Raw genomic sequence first — 25,485 nt, forward strand, 5'->3', positions numbered from 1 at the left:
TCAATCGCCCTATGGAAAAATACTAAGTGGAGCTGTGCTACTGGGTCTACTATAGAGAAATATGCTAGAGGCATTTCTAATTCAGAAAATGCTATTGTAAAGGTTTCGAGCATTTTCTTGTCAATTTTATATTCTAATGCAAGGAAGAGCCAGAAGCGAAGCACGAACAGGACTGGATGTGGTGTGAAATTGGTCCTTAAATTAAATCTGAGCTTTGTGGCACAGGCACCTGTATGCCAATAGTGGTGGAAGTGGAGTTGCAAGTTGGAATCAATCTTGACTATTCAGCTTGGTTTAGTTGCTTTGTCCACTGAATCAGATGGTTGTAGTTGCAAGTCCAACTCCAGGATTTTAGCAAGTAATTCAGGCTGGCACTCCAATGCTATCTTTTGGATGAGTTTTTAGATCAAAGCTCTGCGTGCCTGCTCAAGTAAAAGTGAAAGATCCCACAGCACCAATTCAAATAAGATCAGGGTGTTCTCACAATGTCCTAACCAACATCCCTCACTCAACCAACATAACAGAAACAGATTAACTGGCTGTTCATTCATTGGCCCTTTGTGGGACTTTGCCTTGCGTAAATTGGCTGTCATATTTACTTACATAACAGTAAATATGCTTCAAAGCAACTCATTGAGAAGTCCTAAGGATGAAAGAGTGCTGTATAAAAATGTTTTTTTCTTTCTATCTTTTTCTTGGGAACAATTTGATCATGCACCATCCTCAGGATTCAACATTTAAAGCAACACTATACTTAAATGCTTCCCTCTCAATTTGAGCCTGGGTTGGGAATGGCATTGTGGCTGTATTGTAGAAAACAGCAATTCGAAAGGAGAAAACAGGGGCATAATCCAGTGAGAAGGAACAAAATAAACAGGTTCAATGGTCCCTATGTAGACAGGTACAACCAACTTTGTTTTAAAAGGAATTGTGGCGCTTTTACAGTGCGGCATTTCAGTTTGCCACTAGGTAGCAGTAATGATTTGTGAACTTGAACCAGATTGCAGAGTCTCCCAAGTCAGCTTTCAGATTGAGTAACTAGAATGTATTGCCTGTTAAATATATTGCTGTGATCTATAGACCCAGTTCTCATTTATTAAGATAGTGTCAGCTACCCAAAGCAAACAGTTATCATTTCAGAAAATGCTTATTAGTTTACAGCAGCAGAAAGAATATGTTAGTTCATCAACAAAAGCAGGAATTGAAAAATGCAGACTACAGTATGCGCAACCCCAGATACACAGATCCTAGTTTGAAAGCCTGCACTGTAATATGGAAAGTAGGGACAGGAGAGAGGCCATTCAACTCCTCGTATTTGTTTCACCATTCAATTGGATCATGGCTAATCTGTACCTCCACTCCATTTTCCCAGCTTTTCTCCATATCCCTTGCTACCCTTATCTAACAAAAATCTTAGTGATTTCCAATTCACTTCCAATTGACCCCCAGCATCCACAATCTTTTGGAGCAGAACAAATTCTACTACCCTTTGTGTAGGGAGAAGTGTTTCCTGATTTTACTCCTCTAATAATTGAATGTAGGGTAGCACTGGTGAAACTCTGGGAGTAGGTCTGCCGACCACCTGTTTAGCTGCAGAAAGTGAGTGTTTGAGGCTGTAGTTGCAGAGGAAGTAAAGTAATTTTGGGGAAATTTATCACATGTACCATGCCCCTAAGACACTTAACTGATCCCACTCTTTTTTTGGGGGTTAGTGGGGTGCGGGGAAGGCTGGCTGCTGGAGGGACTTTGGCTGAAACAGCAGAATACTACACCCATTCTAATTGTGTTAGTGATTCTAGGAGACAATTAAGAGTGTGATGGGTCATACAAGGTGATCCAAAAAACTGCAGTTTCTTGGAGAGCAGCTCTCCTGCCAAGATGCAAGCAAGCACATCTTTTTTAAGAAAAAGACTTTTGCAAGATGTGTGCTACTCAGGCAAAGTCAAATGTATTGCCTCTGCCTAGTTGTCTTAGTTTAGTTTAGGGATACAGCACTGAAACAGGCCCTTCGGCCCACCGAGTCTGTGCCGACCATCAACCACCCATTTATACTAATCCTACACTTATCCCATAATCCTACCACATCCCCACCTGTCCCTATATTTCCCTACCACCCACCTCTACTAGTGGCAATTTATAATGGCCAATTTACCTACCAACCTGCAAGTCTTTTGGCTTGTGGGAGGAAACCGGAGCACCCGGAGAAAACCCACGCAGACACAGGGAGAACTTGCAAACTCCGCACAGGCAGTACCCAGAATTGAACCCGGGTCACTGGAGCTGTGAGGCTGCGGTGCTAACCACTGCCCCACTGTGCCGCCCATCTGTCCTGAGAAGGTGCGACAGGGATTGCTTTTACAACTGAGTAGATGGGAGGGTAGCAAAAGTCAACTGTGTAGTCAAGACCTAAAGGACATTAGTCAACTGGTTGGGTTTTTTTGGGCAATCCTGCAGCTTTTTAGTTATTTTTCCTGGCCAGCCCACACGTTAATCAGGTTTACTAAATTCAGTTTCATAACTTGCCACAAGTGGACTTTGAACTAGTGACATCTGGTCTAGTCTAGGACCATAATTTCTACATAACCATACCCTGAGTAAACCAGAAGCTACTCAAAGACTTTACGAGCACTCCCAGGCCACCTTTCAGGGTAGAATAGATCCATAAACTAGAAAATGCTCGCTGTCAAAGAATGACCTCTTGGGCAAGGCACCATTGAACTAATGTCACCAGTGGGCCTTCATAAGGGGAGGATGAGAGAAAAGGAAAAAGTAAACGAAAAAAATTAAGAAAGGAAAAAGTCACTGCATCTTGACGAGAGACTATTATAGCCCTTTTTTATTTTCTCCTGCTTACAGTTATCCACAGAAAACGTATATGAGGTGCTGTGTGTTGCTGACATGTATCTTCTGCCAGGCTTGAAGAGGCTGTGTGGGAAGACCCTTGCAACGATGCTGACCGAGGACAACGTTGTTAACATTTGGAAGACTGCAAAGCTCTTCAGGCTTTCCCGACTTGAGGACCAGTGCACGGAATATATGGCTAAAATCATAGAAAAGGTGATTTTTTTGTTTAGACTGGTAATGTAACAGGTGTGACTTTTAACTTTAGGTATCCTCAGAAGGGACCAGCATCTCTGACGCACCGACATGAGCTAATCAGAGTGACCAACACTATGGGATCCATTGGAAGCAAACATGAGAATTGAAGGGGCAGGTGGGCTGGCATTGTAAGAATTCTTCTTTGGCCTCCTTGTCTCGAGAGACAATGGGTAAGTGCCTGGAGGTGGTCAGTGGTTTGTGAAGCAGTGCCTGGAGTGGCTATAAAGGCCAATTCTAGAGTGGCAGACTCTTCCACAGGTGCTGCAGATAAAATTGGTTGACAGGGCTGTTATGCAGTTGGCTCTCTCCTTGCGCTTCTGACTTTTTTCCTGCCAACTGCTAAGTCTCTTCGACATGCCATGCTTTAGCCCCGCCTTTATGGCTGCCCGCCAGCTCTGGCGATCGCTGGCAACTGACTCTCACGACTTGTGATCAATGTCACCGGACTTCATGTCGCGTTTGCAGACGTCTTTAAAGCAGAGACAAGGACGGCCGGTGGGTCTGATACCAGTGAAGAGCTCGCTGTACAATGTGTCCTTGGGGATCCTGCCATCTTCCATGCGGCTCACATGGCCAAGCCATCTCAGGCACCGCTGGCTTAGTAGGGTGTATATGCTGGGGATGTTGGCCGCCTCAAGGACTTCAGTGTTGGAGATACGGTCCTGCCACCTGATGCCAAGGATTCTCCGGAGGCAGCGAAGATGGAATGAATTGAGATGTCGCTCTTGGCTGACATACGTTGTCCAGGCCTCGCTGCCGTAGAGCAAGGTGCTGAGGATACAGGCTTGATACACTTGGACTTTTGTGTTCTGTGTCAGTGCGCCATTTTCCCACACTCTCTTGGCCAGTCTGGACATAGCAATGGAAGCCTTTCCCATGCGCTTGTTGATTTCTGCATTGAGAGACAGGTTACTGGTGATAGTTGAGCCTAGGTAGGTGAACTCTTGAATCACTTCCAGAGTGTGGTTGCCGATATTTATGGATGGGGCATTTATGACGTCCTGTCCCATGATGTTCATTTTCTTGAGGCTGATGGTTAGGCCAAATTCGGTGCAGGCAGCCACAATCCTGTCGATGAGTCTCTGCAGACACTCTTCAGTGTGCGATGTTAATGCAGCATCGTCAACAAAGAGGAGTTCCCTGATGAGGACTTTCTGTACTTTGGTCTTCGCTCTTAGACGGGCAAGGTTGAACAACCTGCCACCTGATCTTGTGTGGAGGAAAATTCCTTCTTCTGAAGACTTGAACGCATGAGAGAGCAGCAGGGAGAAGAAGATCCCAAACAGTGTAGGTGCGAGAACACAGCCCTGTTTCGCGCCACTCAGGATAGGGAAGGGGTCTGATGAGGCGTCGCTATGCTGAATTGTGCTTTTCATATTGTCATGGAATGAGGTGATGTTACTTAGTAGCTTTGGTGGGCATCCAATCTTTTCTAGTAGTCTGAAGAGACCACGTCTGCTGACGAGGTCATAGGCTTTGGTGAGAATTAATAACGTTTATTAGCTCAAAAATGCAAAATCAGGAAATATAAAACTGGTGATAAGCAAAACTTCGCTTAAATACCAAACCAATTTTTTTTCTCAGTTGGTGTATAAAATTAAATATCAGATGCTGTTCAGATCCCAGCTGTATTGGGTGACCAGAATAGTGTGTAGTTCTGATCACCTAATCACATGAAGCTTTTTGTTGCCCTTGAGTGTACAATTTCAAACCCTCAAGATGGTTCTGGGTACTGGGGGATTTAGTTATGAGAACAGGTTTAGAAAGTTACAGTTATTTTGTTTTAACAGGAAATGACTTCAAGATGACCTTAGTTTAAGATTGTTAAAGCAATTAATAAAATAGTTCCATGCAAATGATTCACTGTACATTAAGAGTTCAAATGCTCGGGGTCGCAAGTAAAACATTGGAATGTTAAGAGTGAGAAGATGGGGTCAGGTAGAAAAGTAATGAAGGAAAGATAATTGAAATGTAAGCTGATTCAAGATACAGTTAAATGCTCAGAAAGAGAAGACTTGGATTGAGGCATGTAGTGGCATAGATAGATAGATTTAGTGCATCAAAAGCATATAGGCTTGTTGTGGCCTAATGGCCTTTTCTGTGTTTTTCCTGTGTACGTTCTTATCAGCCTTGGTATTGGGCCTTCTTGAACCACTACATTCCTCTGCCAATGTGACTGCATTGGGTAGGTAATTCCAAGATATTGACCCAGCAACACTGAAAGAATGGTGTCCAATTTAGGAGGGTGTGTGACTTGGAGGGAATCGTGATCTTGATTCATTTATTCAGTTGGAGACCTTTCAATATGAAGTAACCAGTCTTTTGGCTGCATATTGTTTAGTTGTCTAGTCTGGAAAGGCATTGGTAAAGTTTTCTGTAATGTTAAGTGTTTTCTTTAGGAGCTTTGATGAAATGATGTAGGAAAATTCTAATTAGTTTAGTGACAGTGGAGAGGAAAGGAAAAGTGCTGTGTTAATTAGTTTGGTAGTCTAGTCTATTCCAGTAAGGAAGGCCACAAGATGTGTCTAAATGCAGAAGACCATTCAGTCCGTTTGATCTCATTTATCCAAAATGCCAACTCTACCGTCTTCCCCATGAAAGACTGTAATTGTGGGTCTGGTGTTCTAGTCTCAACTACCCTTCCCGTTCAAATTGTTGATCACCCTTTTCGGCAGGCATCAAGATCGGCGCAGGCTTGGAGGGCTGAATGGCCTGTTCCTGTGCTGTACTGTTCTTTGTTCTCTGTGTCTGTTGTAAATTTATCCTTCCTAGTTCTGAACTTGTGTTGTTCTGGTATCTTGGTACTTTTGAACGTAGGGCATAGAAGTTACTTTATACTTCTAAGATCTCTGTTCGAGGCTGAAGCTGGTCTTAATAACCTACCTACTGTCTTAGTTGACATAAGCTAAATTGATATGGACCAGGAAAACCTTGGACTTCCTAAACTATATGGCTTAGTGCTGCACTGGGTGGTGCCTTGACCCATTTAATCATTCTTTGGAGAAGCTGGGAATGTGGGGCTGTGGTCACAATTCCTGCCTCCCACTCCTACATAGTGAGCCTTCCCAAACTTGGTACTGCTTTATAGCAAAGAGAAACCATTCTTAACTTGCACTGGCTTATCAGTGAAAGAGCAGTATTGGCTGAGGCAGAGGAGCTTGTTAGTTTAGTTTAGAGATACAGCACTGAAACAGGCCCTTCGGCCCACCGAGTCTGTGACGGGCAAGGTTGAACAACCTGCCACCTGATCTTGTGTGGAGGAAAATTCCTTCTTCTGAAGACTTGAACGCATGCCGACCATCAACCACCCATTTATACTAATCCTACACTAATTTCATATTCCTACCACATCCCCACCTGTCCCTATATTTTTCCCTACCACCTACCTATACTAGGGGCAATTGCTAATGGCCAAGTTACCTATCAACCTGCAAGTCTTTGGCATGTGGGAGGAAACCGGAGCACCCGGAGGAAACCCACGCAGACGCAGGGAGAACTTGCAAACTCCGCATAGGCAGTACCCAGAATCGAACCCAGGTCACTGGAGCTGTGAGGCTGCGGCGCTAACCACTGCGCCACTGTGCCGCCCAAAAGTTTTTTGCAAAGATACCAGAGAGGGTTGATGAGGACAATGCATTTGATGTGGTGAACATGGACTTCCAGAAGGCGATTGATACAATGCCACACAACAGACATGTGAGCAAAGTTATAACTCATGGAATAAATGGGACAGTAGCAACATGGATATGGAATTGGTTGAGTGACAGGAAACAAAGAGTAGTGGTTAATGGATGTTTTTCGGGCTGGAGGGAGGATTGTAGTGGAGTTTGCCTTCCCATAAAAAAGCCTGAATTGAGAAAAGGCCTTCTGCCTCACAAAACCCCACTCCTTCCACAGTCCATACACAATCACATGAATCATGAACTCCACCACACAACAACTCAATGGGTATTGATTTCAGTTCCATTGTAAAGTCGCCAGCTGACCCATAATGAGCTACTTTGTCTTGTAGTCTGTTCCACGCATGCATTTCTAGCCCTGTGCTATTGTTTAATGATTGTAACTTTATTGCCGTAGGGGACCCAAACTAATTTTTGCATGGGGCCATCACGAGGCAAACGACATTTTTGTCCATTTATGCAGTGAAAGGACAGATAATCTTCCGATTTCTAATCTTGCTTGAGGTTTATGAACTTTGCAGTTGTCTCTTCACATTCTGTGCTCTCTTTCCAACTTAAATAGCCTCTTTATTATACTTCTCATTACAAGGCCTGTGTCTCTTGGGAAACTAAGGCTGGTTACAGTGATTGGGTTATTATATGTTCAGACCTCATTAAGACCTGGCACAGCATCAGGTAGTTAGTTAACTGAACGGGTACATAATGCTTGGCACTAATGTTAAATTCGAAAATTATTGTTCCAGTTATTAAGAGTTCACTTGTTAAAGTGTAAGGCAGTGTAGCAATGCTTGAAAATTATTTAACGAAAGGATGTGTCAAGCAAATACAATTAATGTTTTAAAATGAAAAATTTCTTCATTTGAAGGCTACTTAGTTCTGGACGGGAAATATTGTTTGCTGCGAACGTGCAGTTACTTGCCTAAGCCATAAAAACCTTTCAATCCGATTAACTATCAAATAGACTTGTAGAAAATCCCCAGCTGTGCCCCTCATTACACAGAACTGGAACTATTAACCGTTTGGGTTCAAAATGCAACTTAATACTTTTGATACTTAATACCTGCATTTATATAACATTGATTGCATCTCTCAGCAAAGTCTCAAATAAATTAAAGAGTTGCATTTATGCAGCCTTTTTTATGACTTGAGACTGTCCCAAAGTGCTTCACAGCCAATGAAGTATTTCTGAAGTGTAGTCACTGTTGTAGGAAATGTGAAAATTTGCACACAGCAATGTTATAATGACCAGGTAATCTTTTTTTAGTGATCTTGATTGAGGGAACAATATTGGCCCAGGATACTGGGGAGAGCTCCCCTGTTTTTCTTCTTTGAAATAGTGCCATGGAATGTTTTATGTCCACCTTAAAGAGCAGATGGGGCTTCAGTACAGGTCCCCCTAAGTGGTCTACAGGCCTCCTAACTGTAATCACAACGTAGGACCAAGTATACAAGAAGCAATATTTGGGTGGTTGTGATAAAGGCATGGCAATAATCATGGGTGATTTTAATCTCCATATAAACTGGAAAAATCATATTGGCAATAGTAGCCTGGATGAGGACTTCATAGAATGCTTTCGAGAGTTTCTTAGAGCGGCGTGTTCTGGAACCAACCAGAGAGCAGGTTATATTAGATTTGGTATTGTGTAATGTGACAGGATTAATTAATGACCTGAGAGAAAAGGCACCTATAGGTAGCAGCGACCACAATATGATTGAATTTTACATCCAGTTTGAAAGAGAGGAGTGCGCCTCAGAATAGTATTTTAAACTTAAATAAGGGCAACTGTGTGGCATGAAAGCTGCGCTCGCTGAAGTGAACTGGGTTACTAGGCCAGGAGATAGGTCAACAGAGAAGCAGTGGCAGACATTTTAGGGGATATTTCAGAATAAGTATATTCCTACGAAAAAGAAAAATTCTAAGGGGGAAGACCCACCATCCGTGGTTAACTAAAGAAGTTAAGGAAAGCATCAAATTTAAGGGGAAAGCATTTAGAACATAAGAACTAGGAGCAGAAGTAGGCAATTCAGCCCCTTGAGCCTGCTGCGCCATTCAATACGATCATGGCTGATCTCATCTCGGCCTCAACTCCACTTTCGTGCCCGTTCTCGATAACCCTTCAATCCATTTCTAATTAAAAATCTGTCTATCTCCTCAAATTTACCCAATGTCCCAGCATCCACTGCACTCTGGGGTAGTGAATTCCACAGATTCACGACCCTTTGAGAGAAGTAACTTCTCCTCATCACTGTTTTTAAATCTGTTGCCCCTTATCCTAAAACTATGACCTCTCATTCTAGATTCTTCCACAAGAGGAAACATCCTCTCTATGTCTACTTTGCCAATCATCTTAATCATCTTATATACCTCAATTAGATCTCTTCTCATTCTTCTAAATTCTAGAGAGTAAAGGCCTAAACTGTTCAATCTCTCTTCATAAGACAAGGCCCCCATCTCTGGAATCATCCAGTGAACCTCCTGAACTGCCTCCAATCCAACTACATCCTTTCTCAAGTAAGGGGCCCAAAACTGTACACAATATTCCAGGTGCGGTCTCACTAATACCTTGTACAGTTGCAGCAACACTTCCCTACTTTTATACTCTATTCCTTTAGCAATAAATGCCAAAATTCCATTTGCCTTCCTTATCACCTGCTGTACCTGCAAACTAGTTTTCTGCGATTCATGCACGAGGACACCCAGATCCCTTTGCACCGAAGCACACTGAAGTTTCTATCCATTTAGATAATTTGCCTTTCTATTCTTCTGACCAAAATGGATAACCTCACACTTATCCACGTTAAAATCCATCTGCCAAATTTTGGCCTATTTATCTAATCTATCCATATCCATTTGTAGATTTCTTATTTCTTTATTGCAACTTACTGTTCCACCTATTTTAGTGTCATCTGCAAATTTGGATATTGTACCTTCTATCCCTGCATCCAAGTCATTTATATGGATTGTAAATATTTGGGGCCCGAGGACTGAACCCTGTGGTACCCCACTAGTTACATCTTGCCAACCAGAAAAAGACCCATTTATCCCGATTTTCTGTTGGTTAGCCAATCCTCTATCCAAGTTAATAAATTGCCCCTAACCCCATGTGAACGTACCTTGTGTATTAACCTTTTGTGCGGCACCTTATCAAATGTCTTCTGGAAGTCCAGATAAACTACATCTACGGGATCCCCGTTATCCACTTTACTTGTTACAGCTTCGAAGAACTCTAGCAAATTAGTCAAACACTAGTTACCCTTCATAAAACTCCATGGAGAAATGCTCCATCCATCAATATTGGCGACCACGCTCTGGAAGTGGTTCAAGAGTTCACCTACCTAGGCTCAACTATCACCAGTAACCTGTCTCTAGATGCAGAAATCAACAAGCGCATGGGTAAGGCTTCCACTGCTATGTCCAGACTGGCCAAGAGAGTGTGGGAAAATGGCGCACTGACACGGAACACAAAAGTCCGAGTGTATCAGGCCTGTGTCCTCAGTACCTTGCTCTACGGCAGCGAGGCCTGGACAACGTATGCCAGCCAAGAGCGACGTCTCAATTCATTCCATCTTCGCTGCCTTCGGAGAATACTTGGCATCAGGTGGCAGGACTATATCTCCAACACAGAAGTCCTTGAAGCGGCCAACACCCCCAGCTTATACACACTACTGAGTCAGCGGCGCTTGAGATGGCTTGGCCATGTGAGCCGCATGGAAGATGGCAGGATCCCCAAAGACACATTGTACAGCGAGCTCGCCACTGGTATCAGACCCACCGGCCGTCCATGTCTCCGTTATAAAGACGTCTGCAAACGTGACATGAAATCGTGTGACATTGATCACAAGTCGTGGGAGTCAGTTGCCAGCATTCGCCAGAGCTGGCGGGCAGCCATAAAGACAGGGCTAAATTGTGGCGAGTCGAAGAGACTTAGTAGTTGGCAGGAAAAAAGACAGAGGCGCAAGGGGAGAGCCAACTGTGCAACAGCCCCAACAAACAAATTTCTCTGCAGCACCTGTGGAAGAGCCTGTCACTCCAGAATTGGCCTTTATAGCCACTCCAGGCGCTGCTTCACAAACCACTGACCACCTCCAGGCGCGTATCCATTGTCTCTCGAGATAAGGAGGCCCAAAAGAACAAAAGAACAAGTTACCCTTCATAAAACCATGCTGACTCTGATGGATTGCATTTTGACTTTCTAAATGTCCTGTTATTACTTCCTTAATAATGGATTCTAACAATTTTCCAACGACAAGGTTAAACTAAGTGGTCTATAGTTTCCTACTTTCTGCCTCTATCCCTTTTTGAATAAGGATGTTACATTAGCTTTTTTCCAATCCACTGGAACCATTCCCGTATCCAGAGAATTTTGGAATATAACCAATGGATACGCTATCTCCACTGCCACTTCCTTTAAGACCCTGGAATGTAGGCCATCAGGCCCTGGGGACTTGTCTGCCTTCAACCCCAATAGTTTGCTCAGTACTTTTTCCCTAGCGACGATGATTGTTTTAAGTTCTTCCCTTTCTATAACCTCTGCATTACCTGATGCTATTGGGATGGTACTAGTGTCCTCCATCATGAAAACTGAAGCAAAATACTGATTTAGTGTTTCTGCCATTTCTGTGTTCCCTTCTATAACTCCACAGTCTCATCCTCCAAAGGACTAACATTCATTTTAGCGATTCTCTTCCCTTTTATATACTTATAGAAGCTTTTGCTATCCGTTTTTATATTTTGCGCTAGTTTTCTTTCATAATTTACCTTTGCTCTTTTATTTCTTTTTTAGTAACCCTTTGTTGATCTTTAAAAGTTTCCCAATCTTCCAGCCTGCCACTGGCCTTTGCAATATGGTATGCTTTAGTTTTTGTCTTTATGTTATCCTTAACTTCCTTGCTTAGTCATGGATGTTTTATCCCCCTCTTAGAATCTTTCTTCCTCTCTGGAATATATTTTAGTTGGGATAAATTGAATATCTCCTTAAACATCTGCCGCTGCTATTCAACTGTCCTACCTTGTAGTCTTCTGCCCAGTCCACTAGGGCCAAATCTATCCTCGTGCCTATATAATTACCTTTGTTTAACTCCAGATCGCTCGTGTGGGACTCCAGCTTCTCGCCTTCAAACTGAATTTGAAATTCTAGCATGCTATGATCACTCTTCCCTGGAGGATCCTTAACAATGAGATCATTTATTAATCCCACCTCATTACACGACACCAAATCTAGAATAGCCTGCTCCCTGGTTAGTTCCACAACATATTGCGCCAAAAACAATCTCTAATACATTCAATGAACTCTCCCTCGAGGCTACTCTTGCCAATTTGATTAATCCAGTGTCTATATGCTTATTAAAATCACCCATGATTATTGCTGTACCTTTCTTACAAACGCCCAGTATTTCCTGGTTTATACTGTGCCCCACTGCGGAACTACTATTTGGGGACCTATAGATTACTCCCACCAGGGACTTCTTTCCCTTGCTATTTCTTATTTCTACCCAGACTGATTCTATACCTTGATCTCCAGTGCCTATATCGTTTCTCACTACAGCACTGATCTCTTCCTTCACTAACAAAGCTACACCACCTCCTTTTCCTTCCTGCCTATCCTTCTGAAATACTGAGTACCCTTGGCTATTCAATTCCCAAACCTGGTTTCCCTGCAACCACATCTCAGTAAGCGCCACTAAATCATACCCATTCGTCTCCATTTACGCTGTTAACTCATTTATTTTATTCCAAATACTTTGTGCATTCAGATGCAAAGCCTTTAAGTTTGTTATAGAGTCATAGAGTTGTACAGCATAGAAACAGGCCCTTCGGCCCACCGTGCTGACCATAATGCCTATCTCTTCTAATCCCACCTGCCTGCATTAATTCCATATGCCTCGATGCCTTGCTCATTCAGGTACCTGTCCAGATGCCTCTTAAATGTTGCTACTGTTCCTGCCTCCTCCACTTCCTCAGGCAACTCATTCCAGATACACGCTATTCTTTGTGTGAAAAATTTATCTCTTCGATCCCCTTTAAACCTCCTCTCTCTCACCTTAAATCTATGCCCTCTAGTTTTAGTCACCCCTACCATGGGAAACAGGGTAGATAGCCAGAGTCTATCTATGCCTCTCATAATTTTATATACCTCTATCATGTCCCCTCTCAGCCTCCTTCGCCCAGGGAAAACAGACCCAGCCTATCCAAAATAAAAACAAGAAATGCTGGAACCACTATCCAACAGACCCAGCCTATCCAATCTCTCTTTATAACTCAAGCCTTCCAAACCAGGCAACATCCTTGTGAATCTTTTCTGCACCCTCCCTAGCTTAATCACATCTTTCCTGTAGTGCGGCGACCAGAACTGTGCACAGAACTCCAAGTGCTTGTTCTATTATTAATTTTCTCTACTTTGTACGATTCCTTGCTGCAATATGATGTTCACATGTTCTGTCCCTTCCTTTTATTTTCTGGTAACAAACAGCCTCACTGCTAACCTGCACTCCTACCTTCTCCTTTAACTTCCTATTTTTCCATGCAACTGAACTGAATTTAATTGCACAAAGATGAGTGGCAGGTCAGATGATTGGTCAGAATATGAAGAACGGCAGAGAATGACTAAAAGGTTAATCAGGAGAAAGAAATTAGAGTATGAGAGGAAGCTAGCTAGAAATGTAAAAATGGATAGCAAGAGTTTCTACAGGTATTTAAAAAGGAAAAGAGTAAGTAAAGTGAGTGTTGGTCCTCTAGAGAGTGAGAATGAGGAGTTAATAGATAATAAGGAAATGGTGGATGAAATGAACAAATATTTTGCTTCTGTTTTTCAATATAGAGGATACAAAAAACATTCCAGTAATAGCTGTAAATCAGGAGGTGGAAGGAAGAAAGGAACTTGGTGAAATTTCACCATCACCAGGGAAGCGGTACTAAGCAAACTGATGGAACTGCGAGCTAATAAGTCCCCGGGTCCAGATGGACTTCATCCTAGGGTCTTAAAAGAGGTGGCTAATGAGGTAGTTGATGCATTGTTGTTAACTTTTCAAAATTCGCTAGATTCTGGAAAAGTTTCATCAGGCTGGAAAGTAGCAACTGTAACCCCTCTATTCAAGAAGTGGGGGTGGGGGGAGGCAGAAAACAGATAACAATAGGCCAATTAGCTTGACATCTGCCGTGGCGAAGGTATTAAAAATCAATCATTAAGGAGGTTATAACTGGGCACTTAGAAAAACTCAAGGTAATTGGGAATAGTCAGCATGGTTTTGTGAAGGGAAATCATGTTTAACCAAATAATTGGAGTTCTTTGAAGGAGTAATATGTGCCATGGATAAAGGGGAGCCCGTTGACATACTGAACTTGGATTTCCGGAAGGCATTTGACAAGGTGCCACATGAAAGGTTATTGTGCAAAGTAGGAGCTCATGGTGTAAGCGGTAGCATATTAGCATGGATAAAAGATTGACTGGCTGACAGAAAACAGAGTATGCAAAAATGGGTCCTTTTCTGAGTGGCAGGATGTGACGAGTGGAGTCCACAGGGGTCTGTGCTGGGGCCTCAACCTTTTACAATTTATATCAATGACTTAGATGAGAGGAGCGATGGCATGGTAGCTAAATTTGCAGATGAGACAAAGGCATAAGGAGGTTGCAGACCAGCATAGATAGGTTGAGTGAGTGGGCAGAAATCTGGCAGATGAAGTATAATGTGGGAAAATGTGACGTTGTTAACTTTGGCAGGAAGAATAAAAAAGAGTATTACTTAAACGGAGAAGGACTGCAGAATTCCGAGGTGCAGAGGGAGTTAGGTGTTCCAATGCATGAACAAAAATGTTCATGAAAATGTTAGAAGCTATGATTAAAAATGTTATAGCAGGGCACTTAGAAAAAAATTAAGGCAATCGGGCAGAATCAGCATGGTTTTGTGAAAGGGAAATCCTGTTTTACCAACTTATTGGAGTTCTTTGAAGAAGTAACGTGCTGTGGATAAAAGGGAAACCATACTTAGAATTCCAGAAGGCATTTGATAAGGTGCCACATCAAAGGTTATTGTAGAAAATAGAAGCTCATAGTGTGAGGGGGTAACAGATTGGTATGGATAGAAGATTAAAAGCTAGTTCCGAAGAAGGGTCACTGACCCGAAACGTTAACTCTGCTTCTCTTTCCACAGATGCTGCCAGGCCTGCTGAGTGGTTCCAGCATTTCTTGTTTTTATTATGGATAGAAGATTGGCTGGCTAGCTAACAGGAAGCAGAGAGTAGGCGTAAATGGGTCGTTTTCTGGTTGGCAAGATGCAACAAGTGGTGTGCTGCAGGGATCAGTGCTGGGGCCTCATCTTTTTACAATTTATATAAATGACTTGGATGAAGGGACTTGAAGGTATGGTTGCTAAATTTGCTGATGACACAAAGATAGGTAGGAAAGTAAGTTGTGAAGAGAACATAAGAAGGATACAAAGGGATATAAATAGGTCAAGTGAATGGGCAAAGATCTGGCAAATGGAGTATAATGTGGGAAAATGTGAAATTGTCCATTTTGTCAGGAAGATTAAAAAAGAAGCATATTATCTAAATGATGAGAGATTGCAGAGCTCTGAGATGCAGAGTGATCTGGATGTCCTGGTGCATGAATGGCAAAAGGTTCGTATATAGGTACAGCAAGTAATTAGGAAAGCTAATAGAATATTATCATTTATTGCGAGGGAATTGAATACAGAAGTAGGGAGGTTATGCTTCAGTTACACAGGACATTGATGAGACCACATCTGGAGTACTGTATGCAGTATTCTCATTTAAGGAAGGATGTAAATACATTGGAAGCAGTTCAGAGAAGGTTTACTAGACTATTGCCTGGGATGGACAGGTTGTCTTATGAGAAAAAGTTGGGCAGGCTAGGCTTGTATACACTGGAGTTTGAGAGTAAGAGGCGACTCGATTGAAACATATAGGATCCTGAGGGGTCTTGACGGGGTGGATGTGGAAAGAATGGTTCCCCTTGTGGGAGAATCTAGAACTAAGGGTCACTCTCTAAAAATAAGAGGTCGCCCATTTAAGACAGAAATGAGGACAATTTTTTTCTCTGAGGGTTATGAGTCTTTGGAGCACTCTCCCTCAAAAGTCAGTGGGAGCAGAGTCTTTAAATATTTTCAAGGCAGAGATGGATAGATTCTTGATGAGGAAGGGGGTAAAAGATTATTGGCGGTAGGCAGGAATGTGGAGTTGAGATTACAATCAGATCAGCTGTGATCTTTTTGAATATTGGAGCAGGCTCGAGGGGCCGAGTGGCCTACTCCTCCTAATTCGTATGTACGTTTGTACATATTCGGCCCATCTTGTTTATGTGGGCTTTTCGTAGAGCAATCCAATCAGTACCATTCCCTCCTCTATCCCTATGGCCCTGCAAGTTTTGAGCACTGCACCTTAGGAAGGATGTATTGACCTTGGAGAGGGTGCAGCACAGATTCACTGGAAAGATATACAGGCTTAAGGGCTTGAATTGTGAGGATAGGTTGAATAAACTTGACTTGTATTCTCTTGAGTTTCGACAGTTCAGGGCTGATCTAATTGAGGTGCTTGAAACAGTAAAGGAATTTGCTAGAGTAGATAAAGAGAAGTGATTTCCTTCAATAAGGGAATCCAGAACAAGAGGGCATGATCATAAAGCTAGGCCATTCTGAAGTACAATCAGGAAACATTTTTGTACACAAAGGGAAGAGAAAATCTGGAACTCCTTCCCCTAAAAGGGTCAATTGAAATTTTCAAAATTGAGATCGACAAGATTTTATTAGGGCACGCAGTCACCAGAACTCCCCTGCTCTGCTTCGAATATTGACATGGGATCTTTTACATCCACCCGTGAGAGCAGACGGGGCCTCCGTTTTAATGTCTCATCCAAAGGACAGCACCTCTAATGGCGCAGCACTCGTTCAGTACTATACTGAAGTGTCAGCCTGGATTATATGCTCAAATCTCTGGATTACATACGAACATACGAATTAGGAGCAGGAGTTGGCCACTCGGCCCTTCGAGCCTGCTTCACCATTCAGTAAGCTCATGGCTGAACTGATTACTCCACATTTCCACCTACCCCCGATAACCTTCCACCCGCTTGCTTATCAAGAATCTATCTACCTCTGCCTTAAAAATATTCAAAGACTCTGCTTCCACTGCCTTTTGAGGAAGAGAATCTCCTCATCTCTGTCTGAAATGGACAACCCCTTATTTTTAAACAGTGACCCCTAGTTCTAGATTCTCCCACAAGGGGAAACATCCTTTCCACATCCACCCCGTCAAGACCCCTCAGGGTCGCCTCTTACTCTTCTAAATTCCAGCGGATACAAGCCTAGCCTGTCCAATCTTTCCTCATAAGACAGCCCACCCATTCCAGGTATTAGTCTAGTAAACCTTCTCTGTACTGCTTCCAATGCATTTATATCCTTCCTTAAATAAGGAGACCAGTGCTGTACACAGTACTCCAGATGTGGTCACACCAATGCCCTGTATAGCTGAAGCATAACCCCCCTACTTCTGTATTCAATTCCCCTCAATAAATGATAATTCTATTAGCTTTCCTAATTACGTGCTGTACCTGCACACTATCATTTTGCGATTCATGCACTAGGACACCCAGATCCCTCTGCATCTCAGAGCTCTGCAATCTCTTATCATTTAGATAATATGCTTTTTTATTCTTCCTGCCAAAGTGGATTGGGGACTTGAACCTGCAACTTTCTGACTTAGAGGCGAGAGTGCTGCCCACTGAGCCGAGGGCGAGGATAGAATTGGGCTTGGCTGTGATGGAGAGGGGAAGGAAATTACATCAATTTCAACAGCATTTTATTTTGTTCATACTTTTCTAGCTTGTGGAGTCAGAAGAATTTGCTGAAGTGGTAAAAGAGGATGCTACAGCTGTGGAGGCCCGACAGGAGACTGACTCTATTCCCCTCGTGGATGATATACGCTTCCATGTCACCAGCAATGTGCAGACTTACAGTGCCATCGAGGAGGCTAACCAGAAACTAAAAGCTCTTGAAGAACTCTTGGCTAGATTGGAACTTGAGTGTTAAGACAATAATTACTTTTCCGTTGTGACTAGTTACGTAGATCATGTTGGAGAGCAGCACTGAGAACAATGAACCCTTTGCTCTGGCAGTACGGTTCATTTTTTTAAAACTTGACTACATCTTAATGTGGTAAGGATCAAGGACATTTATTCAAGAGACAGTGTCCCATTTTGTTGGCCTGCATTAAATGAAAGTTTAAAGCAATAAGATGGAGCCCATGCAAGTGTTCTCCATCCTTCTGACCTAGTACTTATTCTTTTGCAGCTCTCATTCTTCCCAGCTCCCCATTAGATGTGTCCATTCAGGCAACTTCGGCATCTCGACTGGTATTTTAATTTACTTGTCAGAAACCACTGAGAACTGAAAGAAACCCTGAGAAACACTACTAAAATGTCATCAAATGTTGGAATCCTAACTCCTGGCAGTGTGAAACAAGAATCTTAACTACTGTTTAAATAGAGAATGCTGAGTATTCACAGCATATCTGTTGACATCTGTAAGAGAAAAGTCAGGGTGAACATATTATCACGGGCCCTCACCCAAAATGTTCTTTATTTTTTCTGTTTTCTTTCATCAGCAACTGACTTGCTGTGAGTTTGCAACAATTTTGTTTTTTTAAAATTCTGATTCCAATCCTTTGCAGTCTTTTTTTTAAACTCCTGTGAAGTTGCATAATTCAGCACAAAGACCTAGGGGCCTCGAGACTGTTGGCAAATGGGGAGGCCCTGGAAAAGCTGGGTCTCTGCTGTTGGGATTTATGCTGATCAGCTCATTTTTGGTGACGGCGTGTATTGCATGTGACCCATGTGTCACATGTCAGTGGTGTTACTATAAGGTTAAAAAATGCCGAAAGAAGCAGAAAACCTGATCTAATCTGGAGATAGGCTCTTATGATGTAACCAACAAAGACAAAATGGGGGGAGGTTAGAATGTCCCTACTTCTTCTCAGGACAACAATATGTCTTCCCTGTAAATTGACTTTTGCACCTGTACCTGTTTAGTATAACTTCTTGATAAATGAGAAATGTTTTGATCAAGCACTTTGTCCCGGATTCCCTGCTGCCATTTACATAGGGCCAGAAGTGGGCCATTTGGTCTATTGAGCCTGCTGTGCCATTTTGTTAGTCGCAGCTCTATCCTTTTTTAAAATCCTAATCTTTACCTTGCCTACTATATCTCTTAATATTCTTGCTTTCCAAGTAAATATCTGCCTCCCTTTTAAACGCATCAATGGACTTTCCATTTGTAAACTGAGTGATAGAGCATCCCACGTTCTCACCACCCCTTTGTGTGAAGAGACTTTTCTGGATCAATTCCTGTAATAAAAAACATTGATAGAAAGGTGTGTGTAAATCCACTTAAGATAATTCCTTCCCATGCCCTTCCCACCCTAGCCTGATGATGCTGATTCTTTCTAGGGTGCCATCTATATGCACCAGTGGTCTTCCTGCTTCTCTACCATTTCTTCACGTATAAGCTTATATTTTCCTTTCTCTAACCCAACTTGGATGAGCTGTCTCAGCAGGTGGCAGTGGTTGAACCTGGGATCTTACTGGTTTGGAGGCATCAATACTAGCTCCACTCCATTCCTTTCCCCATTAAACCAGCAGGGTTAGTTACAGAGAATTCAGTCTAAGCAGGCTTACAAAATGTGAGACTTTAAAAAAAAAAAATTACAATTTGGAACTTATTGCAGTGCAGTTTAGTTTGTCTATACTTCACAAAATTAAAATTCATACTTAAAAACAGAGTTTGAATGCTTTTAAGATAGTTATTTGTTATCACAAAGCAGCTAGAGAGTATCACACTTTTGTTTTATCTAATTTAATGTGTGTATGCGTGCATGTATGTATGTATGCATATATATGAAATATATATGTATATAAAATTCTATTTTGACCATCTTCCAGCAGCAGATACAATTGCAGCTGCTGAAAATATTAGAACGCTCCTTCAGTTTAGATAACAGATTACATGTAAGAGCATTTGTTGCACTTTTCTCTTACTTAATTATTCAGTACTTCCTTCCCGGTTCACTTTAATGCAGATTTGTTACATATGTGGTAGTATTCAAGCAATGAAATTCAAAGATAAGCCAGGGTGGCTTCACATTTAAAATGTAGTGTGATCTGCTCTCCATGCAAATGAATGTTATAAGCTCAGTTATTTATAAACCTCAATATGTTGTTATCAGCACAAACTGTGAAGTATGTATTCCTGGATGAAGAAACTGCTTTTCTCATTGGTAGTTATTTAATGGACTGTGAAGAGACTGAGTGATATTACAGGATACAATTCACCCTAAACCAGTGGGACCTGTTGGCTGTAAAGGGGCTTGTATAAAATGGGTTTGGGTCATACTGGGTAGTCTAATCCGTGCAGTTCCGAGTGGGCACTTTGTGATTAAATTGGAAGTGTCTGTTTGATGCACTCAAACATTGCGAGTACTAGTGATGGCTGAAACTTACCTTGCAAATTCCATGGTTTTATATAGACTGTGTGGTTTTGGAAATCTTTGCATGTGCAAATTTTGATTTCTAAACATATTTAGTACATTGGTATCAATACACTAGGAAAAGTAACACTTATGCAAATATACTTCCAGCCTAAGCATGACAGTTGTGTGATGCTTTTAATTCATCACCACCTTTAAATGAAACCCACCTGTCACCAGCAGTAATTGCCAATATTTTATGCTAGTGTTCTGCAGCTCAACACTCGTCAGACACAGCCCGGAGCCAGAATCTATAATGGTCCTGCTGGGTGGTTTTGCACACAGTATGAAAGTTTTGATCGCTCTTTACGTGAAAAATTTCTTCCTGATATCAGTCCTAAATTTGCCTTTCTCAAATTTGACCTGTTCCTCTATTTTCTCTGCTACTGTTAGGATTTATATTGAAGTAGTGTTGTGGATTTCCTAGTTTCCCTAAGAAGGTGATGGCGGGCCGCCTTTGTGAATCAATGGTAATTTTTTTGGTACAACTGAATGGTTTGCGAGGCCACCTCCAGAAGGCAACTAAGGGTCAACCACACTAGTGTGGTACTGGAGTCACAAAACGCCAGACCAGGTAAGGATGATATGTTTCCTTTCCTAAGGGACATTGATTTATATAACAAGAAATGCTGGATATACTCAACTGTTGAGTATTTCCACCATTTCTTGGTTTTTATTTCAGATTTCCAGCATCTGCAATATTTTGCTTTTATATTATTGATTCATATGACAATGTGTTAACTTGATGGTTACATCAGCTGATACCAGCTTTTTAAAACTAAATTAAAAATTCTCAAACTACTGTGGTGGGGTTTTGATCCCATGTTCTGGTTTACTAGTCCAGTAACATAACCACTACACCAGTGGACTATGTGGCTGTACATGCCTTTTTGAGTTATTGCAGTGTACAGGCCAGGTGCCTCCCCACAGGAGTGGGATTGAAAGTAATCACCAAGTTGCCTGGTCTATTTCAAAGAGTAGCATTAGTTCAAGACCCTTCCGCATAATGTCACCAGCTGTCAGCATGGGAGCTAAGGAGATGAGAGACTAACTGGGGGAGGTGGGATCAAGAGTCACATATACACTCCCTCGCTCCTCCCCCAAAACAAAACTTGTGATGTCTTAAAATCATTGAGATTTTCGGCGTTGATTTTTTTTGGGAGCGGGGAGTAGGAATTTGATCTTCTTACAGACTAACAAACTTTAACTAATTGTATAAATTTAAGTAGTCCAGCATTTCTACATAGTACCAGAACAGGGAAGATCAAAATCCTGGCTTGAAATAATGATCACGGAACTGGTGTCACAACCAATTTGTTTTGGTTCCCACCATTTTAAAAAAAAAGTATAACTGAATTCATTTTATATATTTTTACATAGCTATATATAGTAACATCTCTCAGAATTAAGAAATATGGGGAGCAGGCAGGAAAGTTGAGTTGAGGCAGTTGATCAGTCATGATGGTATTGAATAGTAGAGCAGGCTCGAGGGTCTGTATGATATAGCCTGGATGGATTAAATTGTTGGATGAGATGTATAGGATACAGGACATCTTGTTCCAGGGTTCCTATAGATTCTACCTTTAAAGACTTCCCATTCTGTACCCTCTTCTAGATGGGGTGACCGCAGGTACCACGGTCTTACCTTGGTAATTTCAATCTCCCTTTACTAAATAGACTAGCCCAAGTTGCTGGGCTCTCTTTACGTTATCTCAATTTCCAAATCATTTCTTGATCATGCTACCATTAATGAAAGTTGGGATGTGATTTTTCTTTGTCATTTCTCTATTCCCCATTCTAAATTCTCCTGACTCTGCCTGTAATGGACACACATTTGTCTTAGCCAAACATTTCCTCTTTATGTACCTATAGAAGCTTTTGCAGTCCATTTTTATGTTTTTTTGATAGTTTACGTTGATATTCTCTTCTCCCTTTCTTTATCAGTTTTTTGGTCCCTGTAGGTCTCTGCTGACATAAGGAATTCCCACTTTTTGTCTTGCTGGCCCAATACATATTTTATCCTGTAGTGCAAAGGTGTGTAGTCTTGGTATACCAAAACTAATGCACTGACATTGTGCCCTTAATCCCTCTCCCTCATCATTAATTATCGTTTTTATTACCATCATCATCTGTAGCCCAGTCACATTTATCACAAAAGATTATCATGTTACAATGATTGCACTGATAACCAGTAAAATTGTCAGAAGAACATGTGTTGCTGTTTCCATTGTATGGTCCTGGCATGTCCATCCCTGATTGGATAATAGTGATTGCTGAATAGTCCGTGGTCCCCAAGATGGAGAACGTGATGATGACCTTCCATAGTTCCATCATCTTTTTAAAAAAAAAAGCAAGTACAGTATTTACTCTTTCACAGCCTTCAACTGATTGATTTGGTACCACTTTGCTTTCTTTCCTTGCTGTGTCTGTACCAGATATACAGCTGAATTTAACTTGTCTAAGATAAGAAATAGCTCTTTCCATTTTGGATTAAACACATTTTCCTTTTTACTATAATTGAGTACCATAACCATGTCCCCTACTTGGTGTTCATATGGTCTTTCTTTTGTATCAAAATACTTCTTGACCTGTCTTTTTGATCTTCCCAAATTCTTTGCTGCAAAGCGATTTATAATGGCTGTTTGTTCCACCATCTGTTCCAACCACTTGGAACTGCATAGTTCCTGTGTCACTACAGTCACAGTGTCATGGCCGGGGGTTTTCATGAGTCTACTTGTCATTGCCTGATATGGGGAAATTCCTGTCGTCTTGTGAGGTGTAGATCTTATGGCCATGACACGTAGTGGTAACATGTCAGCCCATTGAGTATGGTGATCTGTACATAACTTTTTCAGCATTGTTTTTAAAGTTTCTTCTTTCCAAAAGACTGGGGGCGATGATTGATATGTAACTTGTGACTGATTCCCAACAATTTTTGCAACTGGGTGAAAATGTTACCTGTAAAATGTGAACCTTGGTTGCTGTCCACCTGTAGTGGTAGTCCCCACCTACAGATAACTTCACTCAATAAGATTTTAGCAGCAATTAGAACTGTTAGTTCTGCAGGGGAAGGCCTCAATCCACTTGGTAGATTGATCAATTGACTAATGCATGCTCATAGTTGCTTTGAGTTTTTGGCAGAGGGCCAATAAAGTAAAATTGCAATGCAAAAGTGCTGGAAATACTCAGCACGTCAGGCAGCATCTGTGGAGAGAGAAGCAGAGTTAACATTTCAGGTCTGTGACATTTCGTCAGAATTTGAAATGGGTCCATGGCCCATCTGGGAGTGGTACACTTCATAAATCAGCGGGGTTTTGTCCCTTGATTGGTGCATCAACAATTGACCTGAACTAGGTGTTTCGAGCATGGTAATGTCTGCAGCCCAAGGGGTAGGCTATGGGAGGTGCCTATCTTGTGCCATTCAATTACAGCGGCATATGGTTTGTACTGTTGCTGTAGAGTTTTTAAATCTGTGGGGTCGGTGACTGTCACTGCAGCTACATTAGCGCAGTGGTCAATAGATTCTGTTTCCAACTCTTCTGACATTGCAGCCTCTTTGGCTGCTTTGTCAGCCTTTGCATTGCCTTCACTGTGGGGTTGTCCTTCCTTATGGCCAGCTACCTTCCCACTGTATCAGGGTTGACTACGATTATTAAGTGCTTTCCATATCTTTTGCAACCAGGGGCTATGAACTAAAGGTTTACCTTCTGTGGTACAGTACGAAGTTTTGTGGTACGGGGAAGAGCTAACATAGTGTTGATGGCATAGGTACTGTCAGACCAGTTATTTACTGTTTATTCAGAAGTCTATGACAGCTATTCAAAGAGCAAGTATCTCTGCATACTGGGAAGAATATTTGATACAATGTCTTTTAATAACTCTTCCAGGCAGTATCACAGCATAGCCTGTGTTGGGTGAGCCTTGTAGGTGGCAGGAGGAACCGTCCACATACACATTCAGGGCATTCTCGACAGGTTCTTTCATGACAGGATGCAAATCAAAATTAATAAGAGGTAAGGGACATTTGGGAGGATCACCTCATAAGACATCAGCTGCGGTAACAAAGTTGTCTTTTTTGTTGTAATATCAATGTCTCTGAGTAAATGGATTTTAGAATTATTGCACAGTCATTGAGATGAGACTACCGAGTCTCCTGGCTTTATCAATAAATTCAGTGGCGTGGGTGGTGAATGTAAAATGATTTGCTGCAAATCTGTGATATTCAGAAACTGCTGGATCACCCAAAACGTGGCCAGTAGATGACATTCGCACGCAGAATCCGTTGTCTCTGCCCCTTGCAGGACTCGTGATGCATATGCAATTGGCTGCAGTCTTCCAGCATATTCCTGACAAAACACAGCAGTTAAACTTTGCTCTGTAGATGCGACCTGTTGGTGGAGTGGTTGAAAAGGGTCAGGTATTATTAAACTAGTAGCTTCCATAATTGCATTTTAAGCTTTTGGCTTCGGTGTGGTGCTCTGTCCAGTCAGGCTGAATGTCATCACCTGGAACTTCTAAAAGCTCATACGCTGGTTTTGCCATCTCTGCAAAGTCAGGAATAAAGTCTCACTGATACCCAACCAAACCTAGACACGATTGAAGGGCAATTTTAGATCTGGGAATTGGCAATCTCTTGTATAATTTCTATTTTTTGGGCATCTGGGCTTGTTCCTTCCACAGAGATTAAAACACCCAAGACTTTTTCGTGGAATAATTGAGCCTTTTGTGGATCAACTTTAAGACCACCTGAGTCAGATTTGTTAGTCATTCGTCTAGCAATAACAAATGTCCATCTATGGTCTCGGTTGCTAGAAGCACATTGTCTGCATATTGTAACAGGCACTCAGGTCTAGAAAAACCTTTCAGGGCTACTGCCATTCGCTTACAAAAAAAAAATTGTAGGAGTGTTATGGAATCCCTGTGGCAGGCAAGTCCAAGTGTAACTCTGATCCTCAAAAGCGAATTTATACTGATCTTCCTTTTTAACAGGAATGCTCCAAAACCTATTAGAAATGTCCAGGATGGAGAAGTACTTTGAACCAACAGGTACTTTCCATACAAGAGTGGGGGCTTCCCGCACAACAGAACAGGCTGGTATTACGGAGTTGAGCTTACGTAATAGACAGTTCATCTCCAACTGCCATCTGGTTTCTTTACGGGACAAGTTAGTTG

At 41.9% G+C, this 25,485-nt stretch overlaps 1 protein-coding gene across 2 annotated transcripts in view; it reads left to right on the forward strand.

The window, feature by feature from the left end:
* The window catches only part of abtb1 (ankyrin repeat and BTB (POZ) domain containing 1), an 83,654-nt gene extending 59,152 nt beyond the window's left edge, over positions 1 to 24,502 (forward strand). The window contains exons 10-11 of one of the 2 annotated variants that reach the window (XM_068052154.1): positions 2,857 to 3,057; positions 17,616 to 24,502. In XM_068052154.1, the coding sequence (XP_067908255.1) occupies positions 2,857 to 3,057; positions 17,616 to 17,822 (408 nt within the window). In that variant the 3' untranslated portion in view covers positions 17,823 to 24,502. The remainder of the gene's footprint in view (positions 1 to 2,856; positions 3,058 to 17,615) is intronic. The other variant, XM_068052153.1, reaches the window with a different exon arrangement.
* The last annotated feature ends 983 nt before the right edge of the window (positions 24,503 to 25,485 follow it).

Source organism: Heterodontus francisci, chromosome 19 (assembly GCF_036365525.1).
Source record: "Heterodontus francisci isolate sHetFra1 chromosome 19, sHetFra1.hap1, whole genome shotgun sequence".
Taxonomy (NCBI): domain Eukaryota; kingdom Metazoa; phylum Chordata; class Chondrichthyes; order Heterodontiformes; family Heterodontidae; genus Heterodontus; species Heterodontus francisci.